Source organism: Plecotus auritus (genome assembly GCF_963455305.1).
Source record: "Plecotus auritus genome assembly, chromosome: 4".
NCBI classification, from domain to species: domain Eukaryota; kingdom Metazoa; phylum Chordata; class Mammalia; order Chiroptera; family Vespertilionidae; genus Plecotus; species Plecotus auritus.
In genome coordinates, this window is record NC_137775.1 from 155,508,772 (window position 1) to 155,533,679 (window position 24,908).

General features: G+C 35.8%; 1 protein-coding gene across 1 annotated transcript in view; it reads right to left on the bottom strand.

Annotated features, from left to right (window-relative positions):
• The window catches only part of LOC308246865 (cadherin-related family member 4-like), a gene marked incomplete at both ends in the record, with an annotated part of 101,966 nt that overhangs the window by 58,643 nt on the left and 18,415 nt on the right, over positions 1-24,908 (bottom strand). Inside the window, 7 exons of the mRNA XM_080665208.1 lie at positions 723-879; positions 4,325-4,505; positions 13,738-13,883; positions 14,589-14,701; positions 19,656-19,747; positions 22,020-22,202; positions 23,634-23,779. Of these exons, the coding sequence (XP_080521334.1) occupies positions 723-879; positions 4,325-4,505; positions 13,738-13,883; positions 14,589-14,701; positions 19,656-19,747; positions 22,020-22,202; positions 23,634-23,779 (1,018 nt within the window). The remainder of the gene's footprint in view (positions 1-722; positions 880-4,324; positions 4,506-13,737; positions 13,884-14,588; positions 14,702-19,655; positions 19,748-22,019; positions 22,203-23,633; positions 23,780-24,908) is intronic.

Below are 24,908 nucleotides of genomic sequence, written 5' to 3' on the forward strand. Positions count from 1 at the left end.
TGTGAATAGTAAGGGTGTTAAGGGTTTACATGAAATGCAATTTAGGGCTTGGGTAGTAGTCCAGTTGTGAGGGATTGTGTCAAATCAAGGCCTCAAAAACAGTTTATTACATATCTGTGTCATTACTTATCCAGACCATGTCTGTTGTCTTAGCTAGTTGGATAGATGAGCAATTTTTATCATAATAATTCCTAGATGTGTTAGCCATGAATAATGGCCATGAATCCTGGTTGAACACAGTGCCTAATCCAATTCTTCCTACTCTATTTAAAAACATGACCAAACAACTTTGGTCTCAAAAATTACTAAAAATAAAATTTAGATTTACTGAATTGGTAAAAGAGTTAAGCTATTGTATGTTCCAAGATGCAGGAATAACATGTGCATATTTATTCTGTTTGATGTGTTATATAACATGCTTATTAATGGCAATAACAGTAATTGCAACACATACAAAGAAATAACAAGTACTTTCTCACAGAAATATTTGTTCTAGGAAATTTATAACCTTCCTAGTTCAGTTCCCAAGATCAAAATTGCATTCCAGCATTTATCCCAAAATAAGCTATTTTGTTGGCAATTTAAGGTTCAGTTAAAAATACAGGAACAAATTCTGCCATCAGCTATTTGAACTACTGTACTTCATTAAGAATTCTATTATAATATTTTTTATCTAAGGTTAATCACAGGGTCCAGTCAGAGAGCAACTTGAAAATACTTACTTTCAGTTCATTGTTCACGAGAGTAAAAGTTTCATTTGCAAAATTATCTAAAATCAAATGATAAGTAATATTGTTATTGGGAACAGTTCCATCCTCATCTGTACACGTTAGAGAGACTAAAAGAGTTTCAACTGGGATGTTTTCAGGAAGTTCAATTCTGTAATGAGTCAAATATGAGAAAAAAATGTGGTGAAGCATGTTAATCTAGATGTATACAAATGATAAAATTTCATTTTAAAAAGTTTTAAAATGTGCTTGTATTTTAAATAACCACTTCTGCCAATAATAAAATTATCGTGTTGTTTAAAAGTAGTGAAAGATAAGAAAATATTTGGCATTCTTGCTAAGGCCTAAGGAAAATGACCTGCTATTATATTGGTTTAATAAGCAAGAAATTTAGTAAGAAACACACATATAAAAAGTGGCAGTTTGTACCTCAAATTCATAATTTTCTATCTATAAATCTTAAAAACGAAAGTGACCTCAAATTACTCCATACTTTTGATTTTAGGCAGTTGGTTACTGGATTGAAATTCTGAATGCTAACAAAATGATAACTATGATTTTGTTCTGGGAGAATACTGCTTTGAAATTTGTGCGAGGTAAAAAAGGGAAACTGAGATTGGAGATATTCAGGTAACAGAAGCACAGGACTGATGGTTCATTGTCATGATTTAAATTATTCACAAGTCCATTTTCCTTACCTGTGCTTTTCACCTATCTGTTCAGCTATTCTAGTTTTAAAGTAGTGGTTTGTCTTGTGTCCTTGAATATAGTTGTATAACATCACTTAGGTAATAATCGGAACAGCTCCCTTCAGAGGTTACCTTTGCCTTCTACCTCCTCACTATAACTTCTCTACAAGTCTTCCTTTGAATAATCATTTTTAAAAACCTAAACATTTAACATGTTTTTGTTTGGGTTACCTTCTGGGATTTCAGTTCCTCAGAAATAAATTTTCACCATGGAAAGTAAAGAGCACTGAACAAAAATGAAACTTCAAAAAAATTCTCTAGTTGATAGGGAGTTCCTTAAATTTATATTACACTGGAATTAACGAATTGATCTCCACACATAGCTTAAGCTACAGTTATCCTACTGAGGAGTGTCTGTTATATCTATTTACCAGTTAGCAGGGACTGTTTAACTTTTACCAATATTCGTTTGCCCCCTCTATATCCCAGTTTCCTTACAACTTTCGCAGGTGGCTATGGGGCTAAGGGGAGAGGAGGATGTCCTGGCAAATGAAGCATAATAGGAAAGGCTGTGTGCATCAGTCTAGACCAGTGGTCGGCAAATTCATTAGTCAACAGAGCCAAATATCAACAGTACAACGATTGAAATTTATTTTGAGAGCCAAATTTTTTAAACTTAAACTTCTCCTAATGCCACTTCTTCAAAATAGACTCACCCAGGCCATGATATTTTGTGGAAGAGCCACACTCAAGTGGCCAAAGAGCCACATGTGGCTCGCGAGCCAAGGTTTGCCGACCACTGGCTAGACAAGGTGAATAAATATTGATGGTGCCTTCCACATGCTCTCACTCTCTCTGATCTCTTCATGTGGTTGAAAGCAAATGGCAGCAACATGGCAAAGCCAGAGGATCCAATAAACGAGGACTCCTCAGTCACAGCAAAGAGGAGTGCCACTCAGGAGAGCCAACCCAACTTCAGTGCTCTTTGCATATGGGACAGAGAAATGCTTATTGGGTTTAGCCACTGTTTTTGTTGTTATGGAACTAGTGTTAAGTTTTTTGACCAAAATATGTATTGTTTTAAAATAATATTTCTAAATTTAATTACTTACAATACCTTAGGTTTGAAAAATAGTGGAATAAAATGTAAATTGTCTTATTTGTTAACAGACTTGTAACATACCTCCAATAAGAATCTGTAGACTACTAGCTAGAATAGAAAGTAAGAGCACTTTAAAGTTAGGGTGGATACAGAATTACTGTTTATTATTTCTATCTTTGTATTTTTTAGTAAAACATATCTCTGACAAAAAGTTTACAAACTGAAAGTCGATTTTTGAAGTACAACAGAGCAATGGCAGTGTTTCTATATGTGGATTTTGGATTATGTAACTACAAAGTGATCAAATATGTGCTTGCAATAATACTAGTAAAATATTATTTTAAGTAAGAATTAAGCTGTTCAAGAGCAGACCACCAAAACACTTTTATAGCCTTGTTTAAAACAGTTTCTGCCATGTAAGTGAAAATTCTGATTAAGCTGGAGCTGCCATTGCTCAATTTGCAGGACTATCAAAGTTCTCTCCATACAGTTGATTTTAACTCACATTGGCTTGATATGATATAAAGCACACATGTCTATGGTTTTCTTCAGGTGTGGACTATTACATACACTGTTGGAATGACATATATAATAAGAATACCAAAAAAGAGCACTAACAATCAGAAAATTAGTACTTCAGGGTTTAGTTTACTACTAATTAACTGTAAACTTTATATGTAAATGAAATCTTATAGATTTGATACTCCATTTATATAATGCTAATAACATATCATGACTGCATTTTCAAATCTCTTTGTAATTAAAAAAGAAACACCAAGGCATGTGGCTTTGAAGTAATCTTTAAATTAATGTCAATACAAAATTTAAAAATTAATTTTAACATTGTTATATTTTATACATATGTATATTTAAATATCATCATTGTTTAACCACCCTGAAAACAAAGGGGTACCAAAATTATAATTTGAAGTATATTCTAATTTTCATTTCTATAAATTTTTGAGACAAAAAAAGGAAGATCCAGTTGTATCAGGGAGGAAAAAATAGAGAGGCTGCAAATTGCTTAAAATCCTATATAATAAAGAGGTAATATGCAAATTGACCATCACTCCAACATACAAGATGGCCACTCCCATGTGGACACAAGATGGCCACCACAAGATGGCCAGCAGGGGAGGGCAGTTGTAGGCGATCAGGCCTGCAGGGGAGGGCAGTTGGGAGTGACCAGGCCAGCAGGGGAGGGCAGTTGGGGGTGACCAGGCCTGCAGGGGAGGGCAGTTGGGGGTGACCAGGCCTAAAGGGGAGGGCAGTTGGGGGTGACCAGGCCTAAAGGGGAGGGCAGTTAGGAGCAATCGGGCCAGCAGGGGAGGGCAGTTAGGGGTGACCAGGCTGGCAAGGGAAGGAAGTTAGGGGTGACAGGGCCAGCAGGGGAGGACAGTTAGGGGTGACCAGGTGGGCAGTGGAGGGCAGTTAGGGGCACTCAGGCTGGCAGGGGAGCAGTTAGGCATTGATCAGGCTGGCAGGGGAGTGGTTAGGGGGTGATCAGGCTGCCAGGCAGGTAAGCGGTTGGGAGCCAGCAGTCCTGGATTGTGATAAGGATGTCCGATTGGGCCTAAATGGGCAATCGGACATCTCTCGAGGGGTCCCAGATTGGAGAGGGTACAGGCTGGGCTGAGGGACACCCCCCCTCCCGTGCACAAATTTCGTGCTCCAGGCCTCTAGTATAGTAATGAAGAAATAAAAGTCTTACTCTTCATTCCAGAAATGGTATGTTGGTTACCCATTTATTTTTATTTTTCTCTCTATGCCAGAATCTGAAGGCCAAATTTTTAATAATAACTTACATGTAAATATCCTGAATGCATTGAGGTGGATTGTCATTAACATCTTGCAGAATCACTGTGAGTGTTCCAGTTGTGGAATGCACTCGTTCATTGTCATAAGCTCTAAAATATAATACCCAGGAATGTGGGGTGGCTGTGTCTTCATAATCCAAAGGATAGGAGATTGTGACTTCTCCTGAATCTAAAAGATAGACCAATGCAACTCTGTTCAACATTTGCTAGATGAATATATTAGGAATTTAAATAATGACATGGATAAAATAGTTCTAGAGATAAATTATAAAGGACAAATCACAGTTTCTGGCCTGATGAAGCTCATAACTGAGGATCCGTAGGAAATGCTTAGCCATGTGGAATAGTGAAGCCTCCTACACTTATAGACCAGAAACTATTTCGTGGGAGGGTCACGGTGCGTGAGGTAAAGTCTAGGCCGAGGGTTGAAAAATGAGCACAGAAAATCAGAGAAGATTGGGGTGGAGAGAGGTTGCAAGGAGACAGTTATTTATGGCAAAGGGAAGCCAAAAGAGAGAAATAAATAGGACCTATACTCCAGACAGGTGCAACAACCACATGGAAAGGAAAAAACACATACAAGAACAGATGACCATTTTGAAAATAGTAAATTGCTTAACTGAAGGCTGGGTGAGAGATGTTGATTGCAATAATGATGAAAAGAAAGGATTTTAATTCATATGTAGCAGGTAGGTTTGATAAATGTGTTCTGGCTGATTAGACATGTGTAATTGGGGTGGGGTAACAAAAGTGGAGTGAAGGCAATGAAGTAATTTATATCTTTACTATAGTATTCCATCCACTTCTAAAATTACGTTATTTTAAAGATATAGTTTATTGCAATTGAAAAATCAATTATATACTCCTATTATGATGGGGCATATACTTTCCTGGCTAAAACAATATTTATTTTAAAAATTTACATATACAAATACAAGAGAATAACACAATAAAACCCCATGTATACATCACTAAATTCAATGATTACAGTTGATGGCAAATTTTGTATCATTTATAGCATTATATACTTTATCCCCTACCTGAATTATTTTGAAGAATATCACAAATAACATATTTCTTTATTTGTAAATATTATCTATTCTTATTAATTAACTAGTGGCCCAGTGCATGAAATTCATGCATGGGGGGTGGTGTCCCTCAGCCCGGCCTGCACCCTCTCCAATCTGGGACCCCTCGTATTAATTAATTTATTTATGTAATCCTCACCCAACGATATTTTTCCATTGATTTTCAGAGAGAGTGGAAGAGAGAGGCCTCTGCAAGACAGAGAAAGACATCAGTGTGAGAGAAACACATCCATTGATTGCCTCCTGCACGTGCTGACCAGGGCCTGGGCTGGGGAGGATCCTGCAACCAAGGTATGTGCCCTTGACCAGAATCGAACCTGGGACCCTTCAATCCTCAGTCCTACGCTCTATCCACTGAGCCAAACCTGCTAGGGCTGTATTATCTATTCTTTTTTAAAATATTTTTTATTGGAGGAAACCAAGATGGCAGCATAGGTAAGCACCTAAACTGCTGCCTCTCACAACAATTTCAAAACTACAACTAAAAGACAGAATGGACACCATCCAGAACCACAGGAAAGATGGCTGAGTGAAAATTCTACAACTAGAAGGAAAGAGAAAAGCTCACAGAGAATTGGAGGTACAGCAAAGGGTCTTTGTGCGTGCAGAGAGGAAGGGCGGCTGAGAGCCTGGCTGACTTTCTCTGGCGGAAGGGGGAAGGAAGCCCCCGACCGCACTGAACCCCAGTTCTGACTGCACTGAACCCCAGTTCCGGGCGAGCCCCTGGGGACCCACGCTCTTACGGGGGGAGTCTGGACTCTCGGGCGGAGACTCGGGAGCTGGGGAAGGCAGAAGTCTGAAGGTGCACGCGTGCCAGTGCGCACAAAGGCTGCGGAGGTTGCCACAGGCTTTCCCTAGTGGAAGGGAGTTGGAGGCTCCTGACTGCACTGAGCCCCAGTTCTGACTGCACTGGACCCCAGTTCCAGGCGAGCCCCTGGGGACCCACGCTCTTGTGGGGGGAGTCTGGATTCTCGGGCGGAGACTCAGGAGCCGGGGAAGGCAGAGGTCTGAAGGCGCGCATGTGCGCGCAAGGGCAAGGCTGACAGGAAGCCAAGACTGAGACTCCACCCCATCCAAGCTGAGCACAGAGGCTATTGCAGTTTGGCAAGTCTAATCCTATAAGGCTGTCTCCAGCACCGAACTTCTCCCAGTTTAGACAGCTGATCCTTACAGCCAACTGGCCTGGAGGTCAATTCTTCCCAGTGATACCAACAACAATCAAGACTTAATTACAACAAGGCTGTACACACAGTCCACAAAGGGGTGCACCAAGAGTGTCCACCTCAGGTTAACTGGGGAGGCAGACCCACTGGGCCATATTGGAAACCTAGCACACAAATATACCTTACCAACTCAGGGAAGCAGTGAACATGCGGCGTCAAAGAATCAGATCACAAAATAAAGAAATGGAGGAAAAAAAACGACTGGATATAGAATTCAAAACCACGGTTATAAGGCTTTTCAAGAATATCCTAGAAAAGGCCGACAAATATAACGAGACCCTCGAAGATATGAAAAAGGACCAACTAGAAATTAAACATACACTGACTGATATAAAAAATATTATACAGAGACCCAAAAACAGACTAGAGGAACACAAAAATCAAGTCAAAGAATTGAAATACAAAGAAGCAAAAAACACTCAACCAAAAAAGCAAAAAGCAAAAAAAAAAAAAAAATCCAAAAAGTTGAAGATGGTGTAAGAAGACTCTGGGACAACTTCAAGCGTACCAACATCAGAATTATGGGGGTGCCAGAAGAAGAGAGAGAGCAAGATACTGAAAATCTATTTGAAGAAATAATGACCGAAAACTTCCCCCACCTGTTGAAAGAAATAGACTTACAAGTCCAGGAAGCACACAGAACCCCAAACAAAAGGAATCCAAAGAGGACCACACCAAGACACATCATAATTAAAATGCCAAGAGCAAAAGACAAAGAGAGAATATTAAAAGCAGCAAGAGAAAAACAGTTAGTTATCTACAAGGGAGCACCCATACGACTGTCAGCTGATTTCTCAACAGAAACTATGCAGGCCAGACGGGAGTGGCAAGAAATTTTCAATGTGATGAATAGCAAGAACCTACAACCAAGATTACTCTACCCAGCAAAGCTATTATTCAGAATTGAAGGGCAGATAAAAAGCTTCACAGATAAGAAAAAGCTAAAGGAGTTCATCACCACCAAAGCAGTATTATATGAAATGCTGAAAGGTATTCTTAAAGAAGAGGAAGAAGAAAAAAGTAAAGATAAAAATTATGAACAACAAATACATATCTATGAACAAGCGAACCTAAAAATCAAGTGAATTAAAAACCTGAGGAACAGAATAATCTGGTGAATATAATAGAATCAGGGGCATAGAAAGGGAGTGGGCTGATAATTCTCAGGGGGAAAGGGGTATAGGGGGTTCATGAAGAGACTGGACAAAAATCATACACCTATGGATGAGGACAGTGTGGGGGAGGTAAGGGCAGAAGATGGGGTGGGAACTGGGTGGAGGGGAGCTATGGGGGGAAAAAGGAGAAACAATTGTAATAATCTGAATAAAGATTTATTAAAATAAAAATAAAAATAAAAATAAAATATTTTTTATTGATTTCAGAGAGGAAGAGAGAGGGAGAGAGAGGTAGAAACATCAGTGATGAGAGAGAATCATTGATCATCTGCCTCCTGCAAGCCCCACACTGGGGATCTAGCCCAAAACCCAGGCATATGCCTTGACCAGGAATCGAACCGTGACCTCCTGGTTCATAGGTTGATGCTCAACCACTGAGCCAGGCCAGCAGGGCAGTATTACCTGTTCTTACAGGCAAAGGACTCTTCTTTTAAAATATAACAAGGATATATTTACATACCCAAAACATCACATTAATTCCTTAGCATCATCATATATCCAATAATGATCAAATTTCCTGGATTGTCTTATTAGGTTTTGTTGCTTTTCAAATTATCATCTAAGGAAAATCCATACTTTGTAATTGTTTGATACCTCTAAAATGTCTTTAATCCATAAGGTTCTCCAAAATTTTAAAAATTTTGTTACATGCCCTGGTGGTCTTTACTTGATCAATTAAGCAGTAACACACATGCACACTTGCCCCATCGATCTATCTTGAAAATTATTACATAATAATATGGAGAGGTGCCTCATTTTTTGGTAGGTACATATTGTTTCATTGCCTAGGTGTATCATGGTTTATACAACCAATACACTATGGGTATTTTCAATAGTTATTAAATAATGTTGCAATAAAAGTCATGTGCATATGTCTTTTTATAGTTATGCCAGTGTATTTGAGATATTTTCTAAGGTGGGATTAGAGTCAAAATATAAATTCATATGCAATTTTCCTATATTCTGCTAAATATTTCCCCGTAAGGGTTTAGTATTTTTCACTTCATTGGTGGTATATGAGGTCTGTTTTCTCTCTGCCTCACCAACAGGAGATAATTGTCAAACACAAATTTTTGCTAATATGATAGGTTAAAACAGTCTTTCACTTACATTTCATTTGTCAACAGACACTCGTTTCCCTCTTTGCCCTGAAGCCATCCCAAACTTTTCTGCCTCCGTTTCCTTTGCTCATTTCCCAACACTCAGCCTAGGTTTCACCGTGCACCCTTCACCCACCCACCGTGACCCTCCTGTAAAACATTTTCTAACCTATGCAATTCAATGTGCATCTAAACCATTTGGAGATTATGGACATCGGATCAGAAATTTATTCTCAAGTGTTTCAGAAAAATTTTCCCACGTTTGTGATTATTTAAAACAGTAATATTTCATTTTCCATTTTATTATGAGCAAGCTTGAGAAATTTTTATATGATTGAGAGTCATTTTCAGCTCCTCTAAACTGTTGATTCCCATCTTTAAGCCATTTTCATACACAGTTGCTACTTTTATTTCTTCTAATGTGCAGATATTTCCCAATTTCTTATTTATATTTTTACTTTACTTATGGTGACTTTGTTTGTCTGCCATAATGTTGTCATGATGGTGATGATGATGATATAATGATTATATGACATTCATTCATTTGTAATCATGTGGTTTCTGGATTGTGAGCTGTAGTTATAAAAGTTTTTCCCCATTCCCAGGTTTGTAAAGAAATTCATTCATATAGGATGGGGCAAAAGTAGGTTTACAGTTGTTCGTGTAGAAAATAATACAATAATTAAAAAATAATAATACAGAATAAACTGTGTTTTTCGTACTCACAGCTATAAACCTACTTTTGCCCACCCTGTATTTTATTCTATTATCTGTCTGGTTCCATTTTGTAAAAATTATCTATTCAACTTTTTTGATATACAGTATAAAAATGTTTTATTTTTCCTAATGCTATCCAGTAATTATGAAATTTATTGAAATGTCATTTTTTTCCTGCACTTTTACTGAATATTACATTTCCATGATCATTTAGGACTTTTACCGAGATTTCATATTCTGTTCACTATGTATAACTGTTTAATCGTGTCAGCATCACATTGTTTGCAATTCAGAGGCATTGTAATATGTCAGTTTGACCTCATTGCTCTTCTGTTCCAATTTGTTTTCTTACTGTAAATGCTTTTTTTCTTCTTCTTTAGCTCCAGGGAGAATAGGGTTCGTTTAAGGAACTATATGCAAAAAAAAAAAAATCAATAAAATAAAGTCTGAAATTTTTATTGTTGCTTTTTAAATAATTTTATTATATCTATACTAGAGGCCCGGTGCACGAAATTCGTGCACGAGTAGGGTCCCTAGGCCTGGCTGGTGATCAGGGCTGATCTCCGGGGTGACTGGCAGGGTGATTGGGGGCCCCCGCTGGCTGGTCTGGTGCCACCTACTTGCCGGCCTGCCCCGCCTCCTGCTGCCACCTGCTGCTGCTGCTGGTCACCTCCCTCTGCAGGGTGACTGGTGGGGTGACCAAGGGGGCCCCCACTGGCACCCACCTTGGCAGGCCTGGAGTCTGTGGGCTGGGGGCAGCTCCTGCATTGAGCGTCTGTCCCCTGGTGGTCAGTGAGTGTCATAGTGACCAGTCGTTCTACTGGTCGTTCTGCTGTTCGTTCGATTTGCATATTAGGCTTTTATTATATAGGATTTGCAGAACATTTAGCCTTTATGTGCAATACATTCTCTTTGTGAACATTATTTATTTTTAGTTCTGTAGTGAATATATATTTAACTCTCTGCGTTATTTCTTATGCTGATATCCCTCCAGTTATTTGGGTTGTCTGGAGTTTATTCTCTACTCTAGTGAATTCTCAGGAAGAGGAACAATATATCCTGAGTGCTTTCATGTTCCTAACATTTTTATCTGCTTTCTTTACCTATAAGGTTATTTTCTGTGTATAACTTTCTCAAGTCACTTTTTATGTCCTTGAGTTTCCTGAATATGTTACTTTAGTAACTTGTGGAAAAAGTTTACAATTTGATTATCAATCTTTTATAAATAAGTTAACCTTTTGCCTAGGGGCTCAAATTTTTTTTGGTTAATATCTAATAGTTTACTAGAATATGATTCAGATTCAGCCATTCTGTATTAATTTTCCAGAATCCTAGTTTACCTTATTCGATACATAGCCTCAAATCTTTTTTTATATTAGGAACATTTTCTTTGGTCACACTTTTAGTATTTTTTTTATGTTCCACTACTTTTGTTTGCTTATTCAGGAATTTTTAGAATATGATTTAAGGTATTGCCTCTTCTCTGCCACCTTCTATATCTATCATCTTTTTTCTATTCACTTCTATATTTTGTCTTTATAATTATTGCATTTTGTAAATAACCACATACGTGGGAAAGTTTTTTTCTGAACCATATGAAAGACCTGATGTTCATCATCTCCAAATACTTTAAGATATATTTCCTAAGAGCATTCTCCAACGTTACCACAATAAAAACAACAAAATCTAGAAGTTCCCATCAAACACTTAATGCTGAAACCCCCTTTCAAGTGTCACCAGTTATCTCAGTGATATTTTTACATCAAAAGATCCAGTTCAGAATCACTCATTGTCATGTCTCCTTAGTCTCCTTCAATTACGAAAGTTCTTCAATCTTCCAATAAGTTTCAAGACCATTTTGAAGATTAAAGGCTGGTAATTTTGGAGAATTTTCCCAAATCAGATGTGTCTGATGTCTTCTCACAGTAAATTTGGGTTATATAGTTTCTATTAAATATCACAGAAATTATGCTGTGTTCTTATTGCATGCTATCAGTTTTTCTTGCAATGAGAATGTCCACTTTAATTTCTTGACTAAGATAGTGCTTGCCAATATTCTCCACTTCCAAGTTGCTATTTTACTTTTTGCAATTAATAAGTATTTTGTGGTGAGGTATTTTGAAAATATGTAAACATCATGTTCTCATCAACCTGACAATTTATGTGTATATTTATATCTCTATGGATTCTTGGTGTCCCATTTTATATAGTGGGTTATAATATGCAACTATTGATATTCATTTTGAGGTTCAAATTGCCCTTCATTGGCTAGAGAAAGCCAATACAAGCTGATTTCTATGTCTTTTCTACATACCCTTGTCAACCTTTGAGCATGTTCTTGCTTTCTGTCACAAGATATTTCAAGATTCTCTCGTATTTTAACTCCTATCACCTAAAAAAAAATTTTCCCCCCTAAGGAGTTCTTATATTGTGAAGTGGTATTTAGAAGTCAGTACCTGCACATTAGGTATGCTCATTGCTATTCTGGTGTCATCCTCCAGACGTAGCTACAGAAATTCATTTGTGTGTCTGTGTGTGTGCCTATGCAATTATATAAAAAATAATTAATTGAAGATTCCATTTGGCAAACTTTTCATGCACTGGAGGAGGGGGTCCCTCAGCACGGCCTGCCCCCTCTCACAGTCTGGGAGCCCTCAGGGGCGGGAGGTGACCCGGCGATCAGGGGAAGGCAACGCCCCCATCACACCTCTGCTGCTGCAACTGCCGGTAGCACAAGCCTCGTCCGGCCCTGGTTACCTGAGCCTCAGGCATCCCTGGGCGGCTGGGCAGCCACCATCCGAGGCTTGCCTGCACTTCCTGCCAGCCCTGGGCAGCTTGGGGGCTGAGGGGACTGGGGGACTCTGGAGGCAGGTGCACGGAGTGGCTGGACCCGCCTGGGCTGAGGGGACTGGGCGCCGCCATATTGTGGCTGTGGGCACTGCCATTTTTGAGGGCGTGGCAGTCAATTAGCATATTCCCTCCTTATTGGCTGTGGGCACCACCATCTTTGTGAGGGTGTGATGGTCAATTAGCATATTCCCTCTTTATTAGATAGGATTGTGTGCATGTGCGTGCGTGCGTGCGTGCCGGCGCGCGCACACACACCTTCCTCTATTCATACATATAATCAAAAACTTAAGTTCACTTTAACACCTTTGATTTTAATTCATCCTCATATTGTTCATTCCAGTTTTTTTCATGTTCTATAATTGTAACTCACATATCTGATAGAAGAAACTAGTATTTATTTACCTTTAAGATGGTTGTTTTATGAATTCCCCCAATATGTAACTAATCTTCTGTCTGCTGCCACTCCCCTCTCCTCATGACGGGCTTGGACACCCTTCTCCTTTGTTTAAGCTCTGACTTGCCATAGGGCCTGCCCTCCAGAGGTCATCTTCCTCACCTCTCTGATTCTACTCCCTGAATGGGAGCTCTTTCTACTGATATGATAGACAGTGTGTGTTTAACACTGCTCTTTTCATGTATGAAAATGCACCTCACCTTTCTCCCCTTCCGGTGCTTTATTCCTAGGTTGTTAGAGGCATGGACTCCTAATTCTTGGTCATGTAGAATGTACTGGTAATTAGAGTTGCAAATATCATAAACAAGTACAGGTTCTGCCATGCAAATTAGCTGCATGGGTCTTGGGTAAATTAAGATTCCTCTCCAAACATCACTTGTTAGGTGAGGATTAGTAAAATAAAAACCCAACGAAGTTATTATGTTTACAGAGCACTTAGGAGAATGTATGATACAGAGTAAATATTCAGTTCATTTGAATAGTACTGTGGTTTCCATGAGAAAATCCACTTCTCAGAAAAAAACTCTAGTACACAATACCATCCCAGGGAACCCTGCTGTGGGTCTGAGTTGTTTGGGAGTGCCCTGGATCTGACAGATTGTGCAGACTATTTCCATTCTTCTGAGAAGGAAGGAATGATCACTGTTTACCGCATATAAAATATGCTAAATAGGTTCCTAAATATTTTAAAGATTCTTTTATCCTTGTAGAATGATCACCAGGCTTATTTTTAACTAATAAAAAACACACTTTATATTATATGTTATGAAATGACTAGCAATAAAAAGTTATACCTTCACTTATTGAAAATTCTTTTTGTGTACCTATAAATTCATAATGTACCGAGTCTCCTATGTCTCTATCAGTTGCTGTCAACTTGACTAGCTTTGTTCCAACAGGCAGATTTTCATAAATATTTATAGGTGCATCTGGTATGTATCTGTGGGACAAAAGGATTTTTTTTTATCACTTAGTGTAAACAAATGTCTCTTTTCATCTATGTCACACAACATATATTTTACATTTTGTGATACACATTTTTTAACAGTTTCAAGACCTTGGTTTTAAATATATACTATACATTTTTAAAAATTACTATGTATACTAGAGTAAGTTTATGTATTTATAAAGTGAAGTTAAAAGTTTCCTTCTATCTCTAGGCCTTCTCCTGACTATTACATTATATTTTAATTCAGATAACAAAATAGTGCAAACATTTGCACAATCACTTTTTTATTTCAGATATGTTTGGAAATATTTCCATATCAACAAGTACTTATTGCCCAAATTATTTTTGATGGCTACATTGATTTTGCAATAGGACTGTATCAATGTGCATTTTCTGCAACATTTTACTTATTACAGATAAACAGCAGGAAAATATAAAGTTTTGAATTCTTATTCCATCAAAAAAGGACACTCTTCTGTGGTTTCAAGGACAAAATATAAATGGGCTTGACTTCCACTCTGTGTAAAATAATTAATAGTATAAGTCTCATAAAGGTTTGCTTCTAGGTCAGTTGGAATGTTTGTAAGAATATTGGCAATGGAAATAATACCCAAATAACACCGATATATACCCCATATAAAAAAGTTTTAAGGGTTAAATCTTAGCATTTAAATGTTTGCATTGCCCATTGCTTACCCAAAAATAGGGCTCTCGTCATTAACATTTCTGATATTTATAGTGATGGTGCCCGTGCACGATTCCAGAGACAGGTTCCCTCTATTTCTCACAGCCACTACAAACTGGAAATGCTAAAGTAAATAGAGAAGATAGAAATATTTTTGATGCTAAAAATATGCAATTCCCCTTTACATCAAAAAATGCTTTAAAAATAACATTGAAAAAAACCTTTAAAAAATTGCAAGTATAAGAATGTAGATCCAGTCCCAAAACATCTTAGGGTCATTAGTTGAGAGGAATATGTTCTATACTCTCATATATATTTCTGTTATTAATGCTACCTACCAATTGTTATGGAGTTTTGACCATATTTTTAAACATCGGTTTGGTATACTATATTTAAGACAATATAGTCAATTTAAATTTCTTGGCATACATAACAAAAAGAGGAACTTATGTTTTACTAGTTAAGAAAAAATATTGTGTAAAGCTAAACAACTATCTTATTTTGAAAATATTTGAAAAATTGTGATACTTTAGAAACCTCAAAAAAGTAGTAAAACATTTTAAAAGTTTATATTCTAATGTGTAAAAAAAATAAGAAATGTTGTCTAATGTAATAGCTAATCAGTTTGAAGTTAAAGAATGATTTTAATTTTTCTTTTATTAAATTTAATTCTATAAGTAATAATTACACTGAGTGGCCAGATTATTATGATCTCTGAATGCATAATAATCTGGCCACTCAGTGTATGTATGTCTGTGTGTGTGTGTGTGTGTGTGTGCATATATATATATATATATATATATATATATATATATATATATATATTAGAGGCCCGGTGCATGAATTCATGCATGGGTGGGTCCAGCCAGCCTGGCCAGGGGGAGGGGACATGGGCGGTTGGGCGGCCTGCCTGCTGGTCGAACTCCTGGTCAAGGGGACAATTTGCATATTAGCCTTTTATTATATAGGATATACACTGAGTGGCCAGATTATTATGCGTTCAGAGATCATAATAATCTGGCCACTCAGTGTATACTATGTGTATAAGCTTTGAAGTGCCTTTAATTATATGATATTGCACCTTATTGAGACTTCTACTTCAGAAATATTTTAAATAAATGATAAGAAACTGAAATTACAAGGAATATTTAACTAAAATGTGGCTTAACCAAAAACATATTGCTACTAATTCAGGGGGAGGGGGAATGTATAAATTGCTTTAAAGGCAAGAAAAAAAAAAGAATCATTTAAAATGAAAAGCTTAGACCGTCTGGTGTTGCTCGGTGGTTGAGCATGGACCCATGAACTAAGAGGTCACTAGTTTGATTCCTGGTCAGGGCACACACCTAGGTTGTGGGCTCCATCCCCATTGTTATGCAGGAGGCAGCCAATCGATGATGTTTCTCTTTCATTAATGTTTCTATCTCTCTATACCTCTCACTTCTCTCTCTAAAAATCAATAAAAACATATTTAAATGAAAAGTTTATTCTCAAATGTGTCTATATTTCCCTTCCTTGACACAGTCTCAAAAAATTGGGGTTCCCTATAACAGTGCAGCTATTCTGAATTAGCCATTTAGCCATGTGTTGATTCATTCTCAGTATATCCATCAAGAACCAAACACTGATATTTAAAATGAGCAGCACACATTTTCTACATGGCCTGTTCAGACATGACAGCAGAGCACAAAAGCATGAGGGAGGATAGTAGCCACTTCTCAGAAGAGATGACAAGCAAACAGTGGCAAGGTAGCCTAGTGGTGAATAACCTGTATTAAAGTTAGGCTGCTTTTGTTGGAATCATGATTCATGTATTTGCCAGATGGATAATCTTGGGTAAGTTATTTATTCAGATTAGTGTCTTCATCTGTAGAATGGACATAATAATTGTATCTACTTCACAAGGTTTTCATAAAAATTAAGTTATTATGTGTACCACCTAGCTCATATTCAACATAATGTAAGTATTTTGTTTTTTTAGAAAAAAAATAAGATGAAATAAGATGAAAATAAATGTGAGATGTCTTAGAAATCAGGTCAAGGGTGCCAACACAGTACTTGGCATATAGCAAATACTGAATAAAATGTTTTTGAACCAAGGAACCGATATTGATTCTCAATATTTTAAGTCTTAACAAAGCACAGGAATCTCTGAAATCAGTAGATAAAGTAGATGCTTTCAATCAAGAAATATTTTTGAACACTTACTATTTGATGCCCTGTGCAGTCCCCAAGAGGCAAAAATTAATTAGAAATAACTTTAACATGGAGAAAATCACATTCTAATAGGAAAATGACTGACATATAAACCAAAGGAGGGTGAAATTTTATCCAACGAAGGCTTGCTTTTGGATCAGTTTGGTGGATGGAGTCAGATAATTTGCCAGAATCCTTTTAGAATATGACTGGAATAAAATTATTGGGTGGGAGAGGAGAGAGAGACTCACTTGGTTAAAGATTAGCCCATCCATGAAATTAACATGTAAACTTTTCTGAGGTCAGTGATGCCCCAGGGAGTCCTGGTAGAGTCAAAAGGTAAACCCCTTTGGAGGTACAATTGCTCAACACTGTCCAATATGTAAACATGTAAAGCTTTTTTTAAGGATGAACTTGTGTATTAAAAGTGTAATTTTACTTAATTACCCAGAACATTGCCTCAGTTCTATGCTTTTGAATATGGAGACAATTCCTTCTCCAACTTTTATATAAACCTGAAGAAGCAAACACAAAAACTGAAATAATATTTAAAGAAATTCCAATGGATAAAAGTAAAATGCATCAAACTTCTAAATTTATTTTCTTAACTTGAATTTCTGCTTAATCTATGGGAGTATAAAATGCAATTACATAAATTTGGCATGTTTATTTCAATTTAAATAAGTTTTAAAAATTATTGTTGAAATATTGAAAATTATTCGTATTTAAAGATATTTATCATTCTAATGTTACAATTTATATTTATTCTCACCTTAGGATTTGTTTCATAGTCCAAAAGGGGTTTTGTGGTTTTAGAAATGACACCATTATATGAATCCAAAGCAAAGTAGGCAGTGGCATTAACTGAAGAATTTAATACTAAAAACTTTAAAATGCACACACACAAAAAAATGGTTAATCCATTAATGAAGAAACATGAATTTTAAACTGAGTTTTTATGCAATTATGTGTCAAAACTTAACTATACCAATATTAATTGTGTCAAGACAATGCCCATAAAATAAATGCTAAACTTTCTTTCAATCCCAGACTTCAAAAGCAATCTGAAAATTCTTTCACAATTTTTAGTTATATTTTCCCAAAGATTTTTATACTTAAGTATTAGAACACTTTTGGTAAATAGCTATCATTTGGTTTATAATTAGTACTTTCCAGTGTTTCATTTATGGTTTTCTAACATATAAAAAAGTCATTTCCCCTTGTACACTCAGGAAGTGTACCTAAAGGAGGCATATGTACTGAGTTACTTGGAAGAAGCCATTTGATTTAATTTGATTTTCTCCATGATACAACTAAATATTGTTTTAGAGAAAACTTATTTTTTATGAACATCAGCATGTTCCTCTTTATTGTTATCGCCCATGATTATAACTGGGCTCAGATTCAAGATGAATATTAAAGATTGTGAAAGGGATTTAGTAAATACGTTATATATTTTAAATTTACATCCAGAGAAAATTATAAAACCTCGGGTACATGATATCCAATGCCATTTTCCCAAAAAAATCACAACCATTTTGATGGGCATATTAACTGATTTTCCTATGTCTATAAGTGAACAAGCAAAGCTGGCTTATGTTAGACTAAAATCCATGAAAAGTTCTCATGGAAAAATCTCCTTTTCTTTGTTTCTCCCCTTATTATTCCCTTATTATTATAGCTTTGGATTTGCTTAAAAATTATTGTTTTCTAAGTCTTTGTTTAGTTTTTATTTTCCAATGATTTCTAAAATAAAACCCAGATATTGTAACTTTAGTTGTAGAAAATGTACATGTACACACATAATAATTTATAATTATATACACACCCATCCTTGACACATATGCATATATCATGACCTAAACTCCCACACACCTAAACACACATATCCCAAATCCTGACCCCCATCCTTTCCCAGGCATTCACACACCCGTATACATGGAGCTTCTGAACCTGGTAAAACAGAAATCATACTCTCCTGTGTTGTCTTCTGTCCTCAGTATAAATTTCACACAAGCAAAAACAAGTAAGGAAAGAAACTGGGAGTGCTAATCAATGCCCAGTTATAATCAGGTCACTAGGAAAATTGTATACAGACTAAATTCTCCAACTCTCCTAAATGTTCATTTCAACCCTATTATCCAAGCAATGTTTATGAGCCATTTGTTAAAAGTATGGAAAAAGGGAAATAAATAAAAACTTTAGGTTGCTTTAATAAGATTTAGACTGAGGATTACACAATTTAGGGCAGAATATTCCATGATTATTATGATTTAGTATGTATGATTTCTAATATATAACCAAGAAATCAATTTTTCTTGTAATATAACAATATAAGCCATACATATACCATAAAATTTTCTGAGAAAATCTAGTGTGATGAATTATCTTGTATTTCTCCTTGTTTACCTGCTCTTAATCTGAAGCTATTTTGTCATCCATTACTTATTAAATTGCTATTGTTAATTAATTTTTGCTGAAACCAGAAATAATATGAAGATACAACCTACTGTGTTCAAATTATGTGTATAATAAAGAAAATATTCCTGATCTGGGATGAAGAAAGAGAATAAAACATGAAATTATATTCTTTCAGCTATGTAAATGTCATCAGATAAATGCAAATGAATGTAAGCTCTGTTTTTTCATGTGCTTTTAGATCATTTTAGAAAGTCTATTTCTTTTATTTTAAAATCATATCATTTTTATTCTATGTTAATATATTTAAAGGTTTAAGTTTCTTCTTTCATATCAATGACTACCACAAAATATCAAGAATAATTCAAAGCCTGATGATATAATTTTTTGCTCATTGAAAATTTGAGCACTCCTTTTTAATCAAAGTTGGAAAAAAAATAAATAGATGACAAAAAAACACATACTTCAACTTCTTGTCCTGGATCTGGATCTCTTGCAAGAATCATGTATATAAAAGCAGACACAGGGACATTTTCAGGAACAGACACTGAAACACCTACACAATTATATATAAACCACAAACAATAATTTATTTTATTTTATTTATATACTAGTGACTTGTTGCATGAAATTTGTGCATGGGGGGGTGTCCCTCAGCCCAGCCTGCACCCTCTCCAATCTGGGACCCCTTGGAGGATGTATGACTGCTGGTTTAGGCCCGATCCTGCAGGGGTCCGGACTAAACCAGCAGTCGGACATCCCTCTCATAATCCAGGATTGCTGGCTCCTAACTGCTTGCCTGCCTGCCTGCTTGCCTGATTGCCCCTAACCGCCTCTGCCTGCCTTCTTGATTACCCCTAACCACCTCTGCCTGCTGGCCTGATCACCCCCTAACTGCCCTTCCCTGCCGGCCTGATTGCCCCCTAACTGCCCTCCCTGCCTGCCTGATTGCCCCCTAACTGGCTTGCTCCCAATAGAAAGAGCAGGAGGGTTAAAAGGAGTCAAAATAGAGAAGGTAGAAAGAATAGAGAGGGTTTAATATGACAGATAAGTAAGCAAGTAAAGTTAAAAATAAATGAAGGGGGTGGGGGGGAATGGAAAAACTAATTAGCAAACCAGTATAATTGATGAGACCAAGTTGACCCAACCAAATTTAAATCAAACCAAGTTGTATTTTCTGAGATTCTGCTATGTACAAAGTCTCAAGTACATTCAAATGTTTGAAAGTTTTTAGTTTTAGAAGGTCTTCATGAAATCACAAACACACATAAGGGTGAAGTCAGTGAGCAGTATATGAGATTAGGATTTGTATGGCTCTAATAAGAAGAAGAGCATACTTTATTATTTTACTCACATAAGTATAATGATTCCCAGTAATATGCTAGGAATTTTTTATGGGTAAAATTTAAAAAATGAAATGCAATTGACAAAATTTTAATTTATACCAAAATTCTCAGGAATATCTATTTTTACTTATACTGAATAATGATACCTTCATATATTATTTTAATTATATATTCTAGTTTATATAATTAAAATCCTATTGAAAGCAAAAACTCTTTTGGGAGCAAGACTATCAGATGAAATAACTATATACTATTAGGAGTAATGTTGATTCTTATTCAAGAAGTTGAAATTTTGTAGCTAAAGCTATAGTTTTAATTTGAGGAACAAAAAAAAAATTAACAGTAAAAAATGTTTATTACAATGTTCGAAAATAAAGAATTTCTTGTAACCATACAAAAAGGAGATAACAATGGTTTAATATATATTTATACATAATGATATGTGTTTATAATTGTTAATATCACATATTATGTACAACAAAATGAAGGAAACTTTTCACAGTTTGTATAAAATCTCATGCTTATTATTTTTTTAAAAATATATTTTATTGATTTTTTACAGAGAGGAAGAGAGAGGGAGAGAGGGTTAGAAACATCGATGAGAGAGAAATATCAATCAGCTGCCTCCTGCACACCTCTCACTGGGGATGTGCCCACAACCAAGGTTTGTGCCCCCAACCGGAATTGAACCTGGGACCCCTCAGTCCGCAGGCTGACGCTCTATCCACTGAGCCAAACCGGTTTTGGCATGCTTATTATTTTTGAAACATACTCTTCAATGGCAAGACAGCATTTTATCAAATGGATAGACCATCTTTTAACCAATTTCTTCTTGTTAGACATTTTTGATATTTCAAACATTATGCTACTCAAATGTTAAACATGAATCTTGACTATGTCCAAAAATTCTGTAAATAAGAACTCTGAGATTGCTCGCTTCGGCACCACATACTAGTATACTAAAAAAAGAACTCTACTAAAATAAAATTATAATTATTCTAATATTCTTTCTAAATGTTTACTAAAATAGAATTTGGGGAGATTTTTAAAATCCCACTTTATCAAAGTGTTATTTTTTTATTATATCTTAGCCAACTGGTATTTTTCCCCTATTATTGTTAAACCATAGTCAATTTAGTAGATGAAAATTATATTTTATTGTTTAGATTTTCATGTATTTGACAACTTGTGAACTACCTCTTAATTCATATGTTACATATAAACTTAAAATAATTTTGTAAGTACACCTATACTTAATCTGCTGCATAAAGAAGTATTTGAATGTTAATTTAAATTACACTAAATCTAATTATTTTTTCTTTTAGAAGTATATCTGTCACTTTATGTACTTCTCTTTTATGAAACTAAAGAAAAAGAAATGCTTAAAACTATAAGAAACAAACCATAATTCCAAGTGTTTTTAAAAATTTTTTCACACTATCATTGTTTTATGAATGTTATAAAAAATGATTTGTAATATACCTGCTGCTGTTGAAAAACTTGAGTCACAGATAATTGGATCATCTACATTCTCCACAAAAACTGTAAACATATAGATACTGGTATTATTTCCATTATCTCTGGCCTCAACTTCCAAAGAGTAGGCTTTAGTGTTATTTGGGTTGTCAAGATTCAAAGGCTGAAGAAGAGTGATTATGCCTGTAACTAATGAAAAGAAATAAAATAAAAAAATTACCAAATTCATATAATTAAGCATATGTTAATTTATTCCTATTGATGCTGCTTTAATTCTTTTAATGATATACATTTTTAGTAAATAAGAAAAGTGATGTTTAGCAATTCTAATGATACACATTTTAGTGAATAAGAAAAGTGGTGTTTACCACTAAAAATATTTATTTAAAAATGCCCACTTGCTTTATACTTATCTTTAAATCATAATTAAATGTCATAAGTGGTTTCATCATATTTTCCTCCAATCTCTAAATTGTCATGTATGAATCTACCAAGCATAGGTAGCATTTCTACTTTAAAAATTCTAGGCATAAACCACTGTATAATAATTGCAATAATAAAGAGTTATTAGTGTTTTTGAGGCTGAAAAAAAAACTAGCCAAACCATATTAAAATTTTAATCATGTATTACTTCTGCCATCCGATTTAATCTTATTGCATACAAAATTGAAAAATGTGCTCAGAGGTCAACCTTAAGAACTTTTGTGAAAACATAGCTGACAATTTATTCCTGACAACACCAAGGAAGATGCTTGGTTCACTGGGAGAGTGAAAAGCTAGCAGCAGCCTTTTGAATTCTTACATATTTTTTGCTGGCCCATTCCCTGACCATAGGCGTGGAGTAGCAGCAGCTGGGTCTATCTATAACTGTCTACCCGCTTCTGGATCCTCTTTCCGCTTATCTGACTCTTAGAGCAGGTGTGTATGCTCAACCTTGTGATAAAAGGCCCTAGCTTCTGCAGGATACTCACACCACCAAGGTCAGAGGCAACAAGAACTAACAGAGATTTTAGTCCATCCTTCTGGAGTCTAGCACATGCTGATGTGCTCCGGTCTACCCTTAATGTCCCCACTTTATATCCCCCATCCTTCCTGACTTCCTGCATTGTGGACTTCAAGCTCCAGTATCACACACAGAGACAACAGCCTCTCAGAGACTGTTTAACCAGCTTTCACAGTTCTGTTCCTGGTGTTTTTTGTTTCCCTGTGGTTGAATAGAACTGTGAAAGCTGGTTAAACAGTCTCTGAGAGGCTGTTGTCTCTGTGTGTGATACTGGAGCTTGAAGTCCACAATGCAGGAAGTCAGGAAGGATGGGGGATATAAAGTGGGGACATTAAGGGTAGACCAGAGCACATCAAATATCTAAAATATAATGATTAAGGAAAAGTCCCAAAGTGCATAAATGAAATTAAGGAGACAGATGTGACTTAGAGGTCCTACCGTCTACCAGAACTTCACAGAATAGCAACTATCATATGCCGCATATTTTTGGAATGTTTCCATCTCCAACTTAATTTAATTTGGGGGTAGTTTTATCAGGCCAACATCTAAAATAAATGCAGAAATTGGATAGTGAATGTTGAAGAAAAGTGGGGTCAAAATGGGCATTTAAAACTTACAAGGGTCCAAGCTGAACATGTCCTGCTGAGTTTTAAAGGAATAAGTGATGCTGCTATCTTCATCTAGATCTGTTGCTTTTACTCTTGCTATAATTTCTCCAACAGGTTTATCTTCAGTCACATTAATTGTATTTAAAGGAAATGGCCTAAAGAAAAAAGATGATGATGAAAAATGTTGAAAATGCAAACTTGTATGCATGTATCGGCTGAGTTACGATTAATGTAAATAATCTTTTAGATTTGTGATGCTACCACCTTCATCTTGTCAAGAAGTTAAGAATTCCAAAAGTATTTAAATGTTAATAAAACCCATTTTTGGCACAAAGTTACTTAATTTTTGCATAAGCATTACTTTTTAATCATCTAGTCTCTAGTATCATGCCAGACATCAAGGATATTGTGGCAAAAAGATGAAACAGATTGAAATACTGCACCTCTGTTATTTGAAGTATCAAATGTATGGAATAGTTGGCAACTGAACATAAGGGACTAAATATAGTCATTCTCATCTTGGTATCCAGTGTGATGAAATGCTGTCCAAACGGATAACTTATAAAAGCAAACGATCAAAATATTTCTTATAAATTTATTGCTCATCTTTTTAAATCTTAAAGTTACTCATCAATGTCCAGAACATTTCTGAAACTATTTTTTTTATCATTTAACCTACCATTCAAGTATCAAACATTTATTGATAGCCTACAGTGTATCGTTCCGCTTTATACACAGAGGACTAAGCCTGCTCCTGCTCTTTAGGACCTGACTGATTGTGGAGAACACAGAAAACAAAGAAATATAATGCTATGTGACAAATACCATAACTTTGTACAAATTTAAACAGAATGAAAGACTAAACATAGGGTTGAAAGAGATATTCAAGGGAGTTCTCAAAGGAATGTAGTCAAAGGAAAAAGGAGGTGAGTGGCTGATGCTATTCCTCTGAGCAACCTTGTTGACCACCACAATCCAGTGTGGCTTCTCCTCCACAGTGTGTTTTCTTCTTTAAACCATAATATACTGTAACTCACAATACTTATATTTTAGATTGCTTAAATAATTTCCTTCTCTGTTTCATTGTCATTTAAAATACTATGTCTCTTAAGAGATGAAAATAATATTTGGGGGCAATATTTTAGTGATTTGGGTATTGATTTTAATACCTAGCATTAAATTCTAATAAGTAAAAGCAAAAAATTAATTATTATTAAAGGAGTGAAGGCAACAGAAAAATGTTTAAAGTTGGTGGTACCTTAACTGCAAATGTAGGTTGAGAGT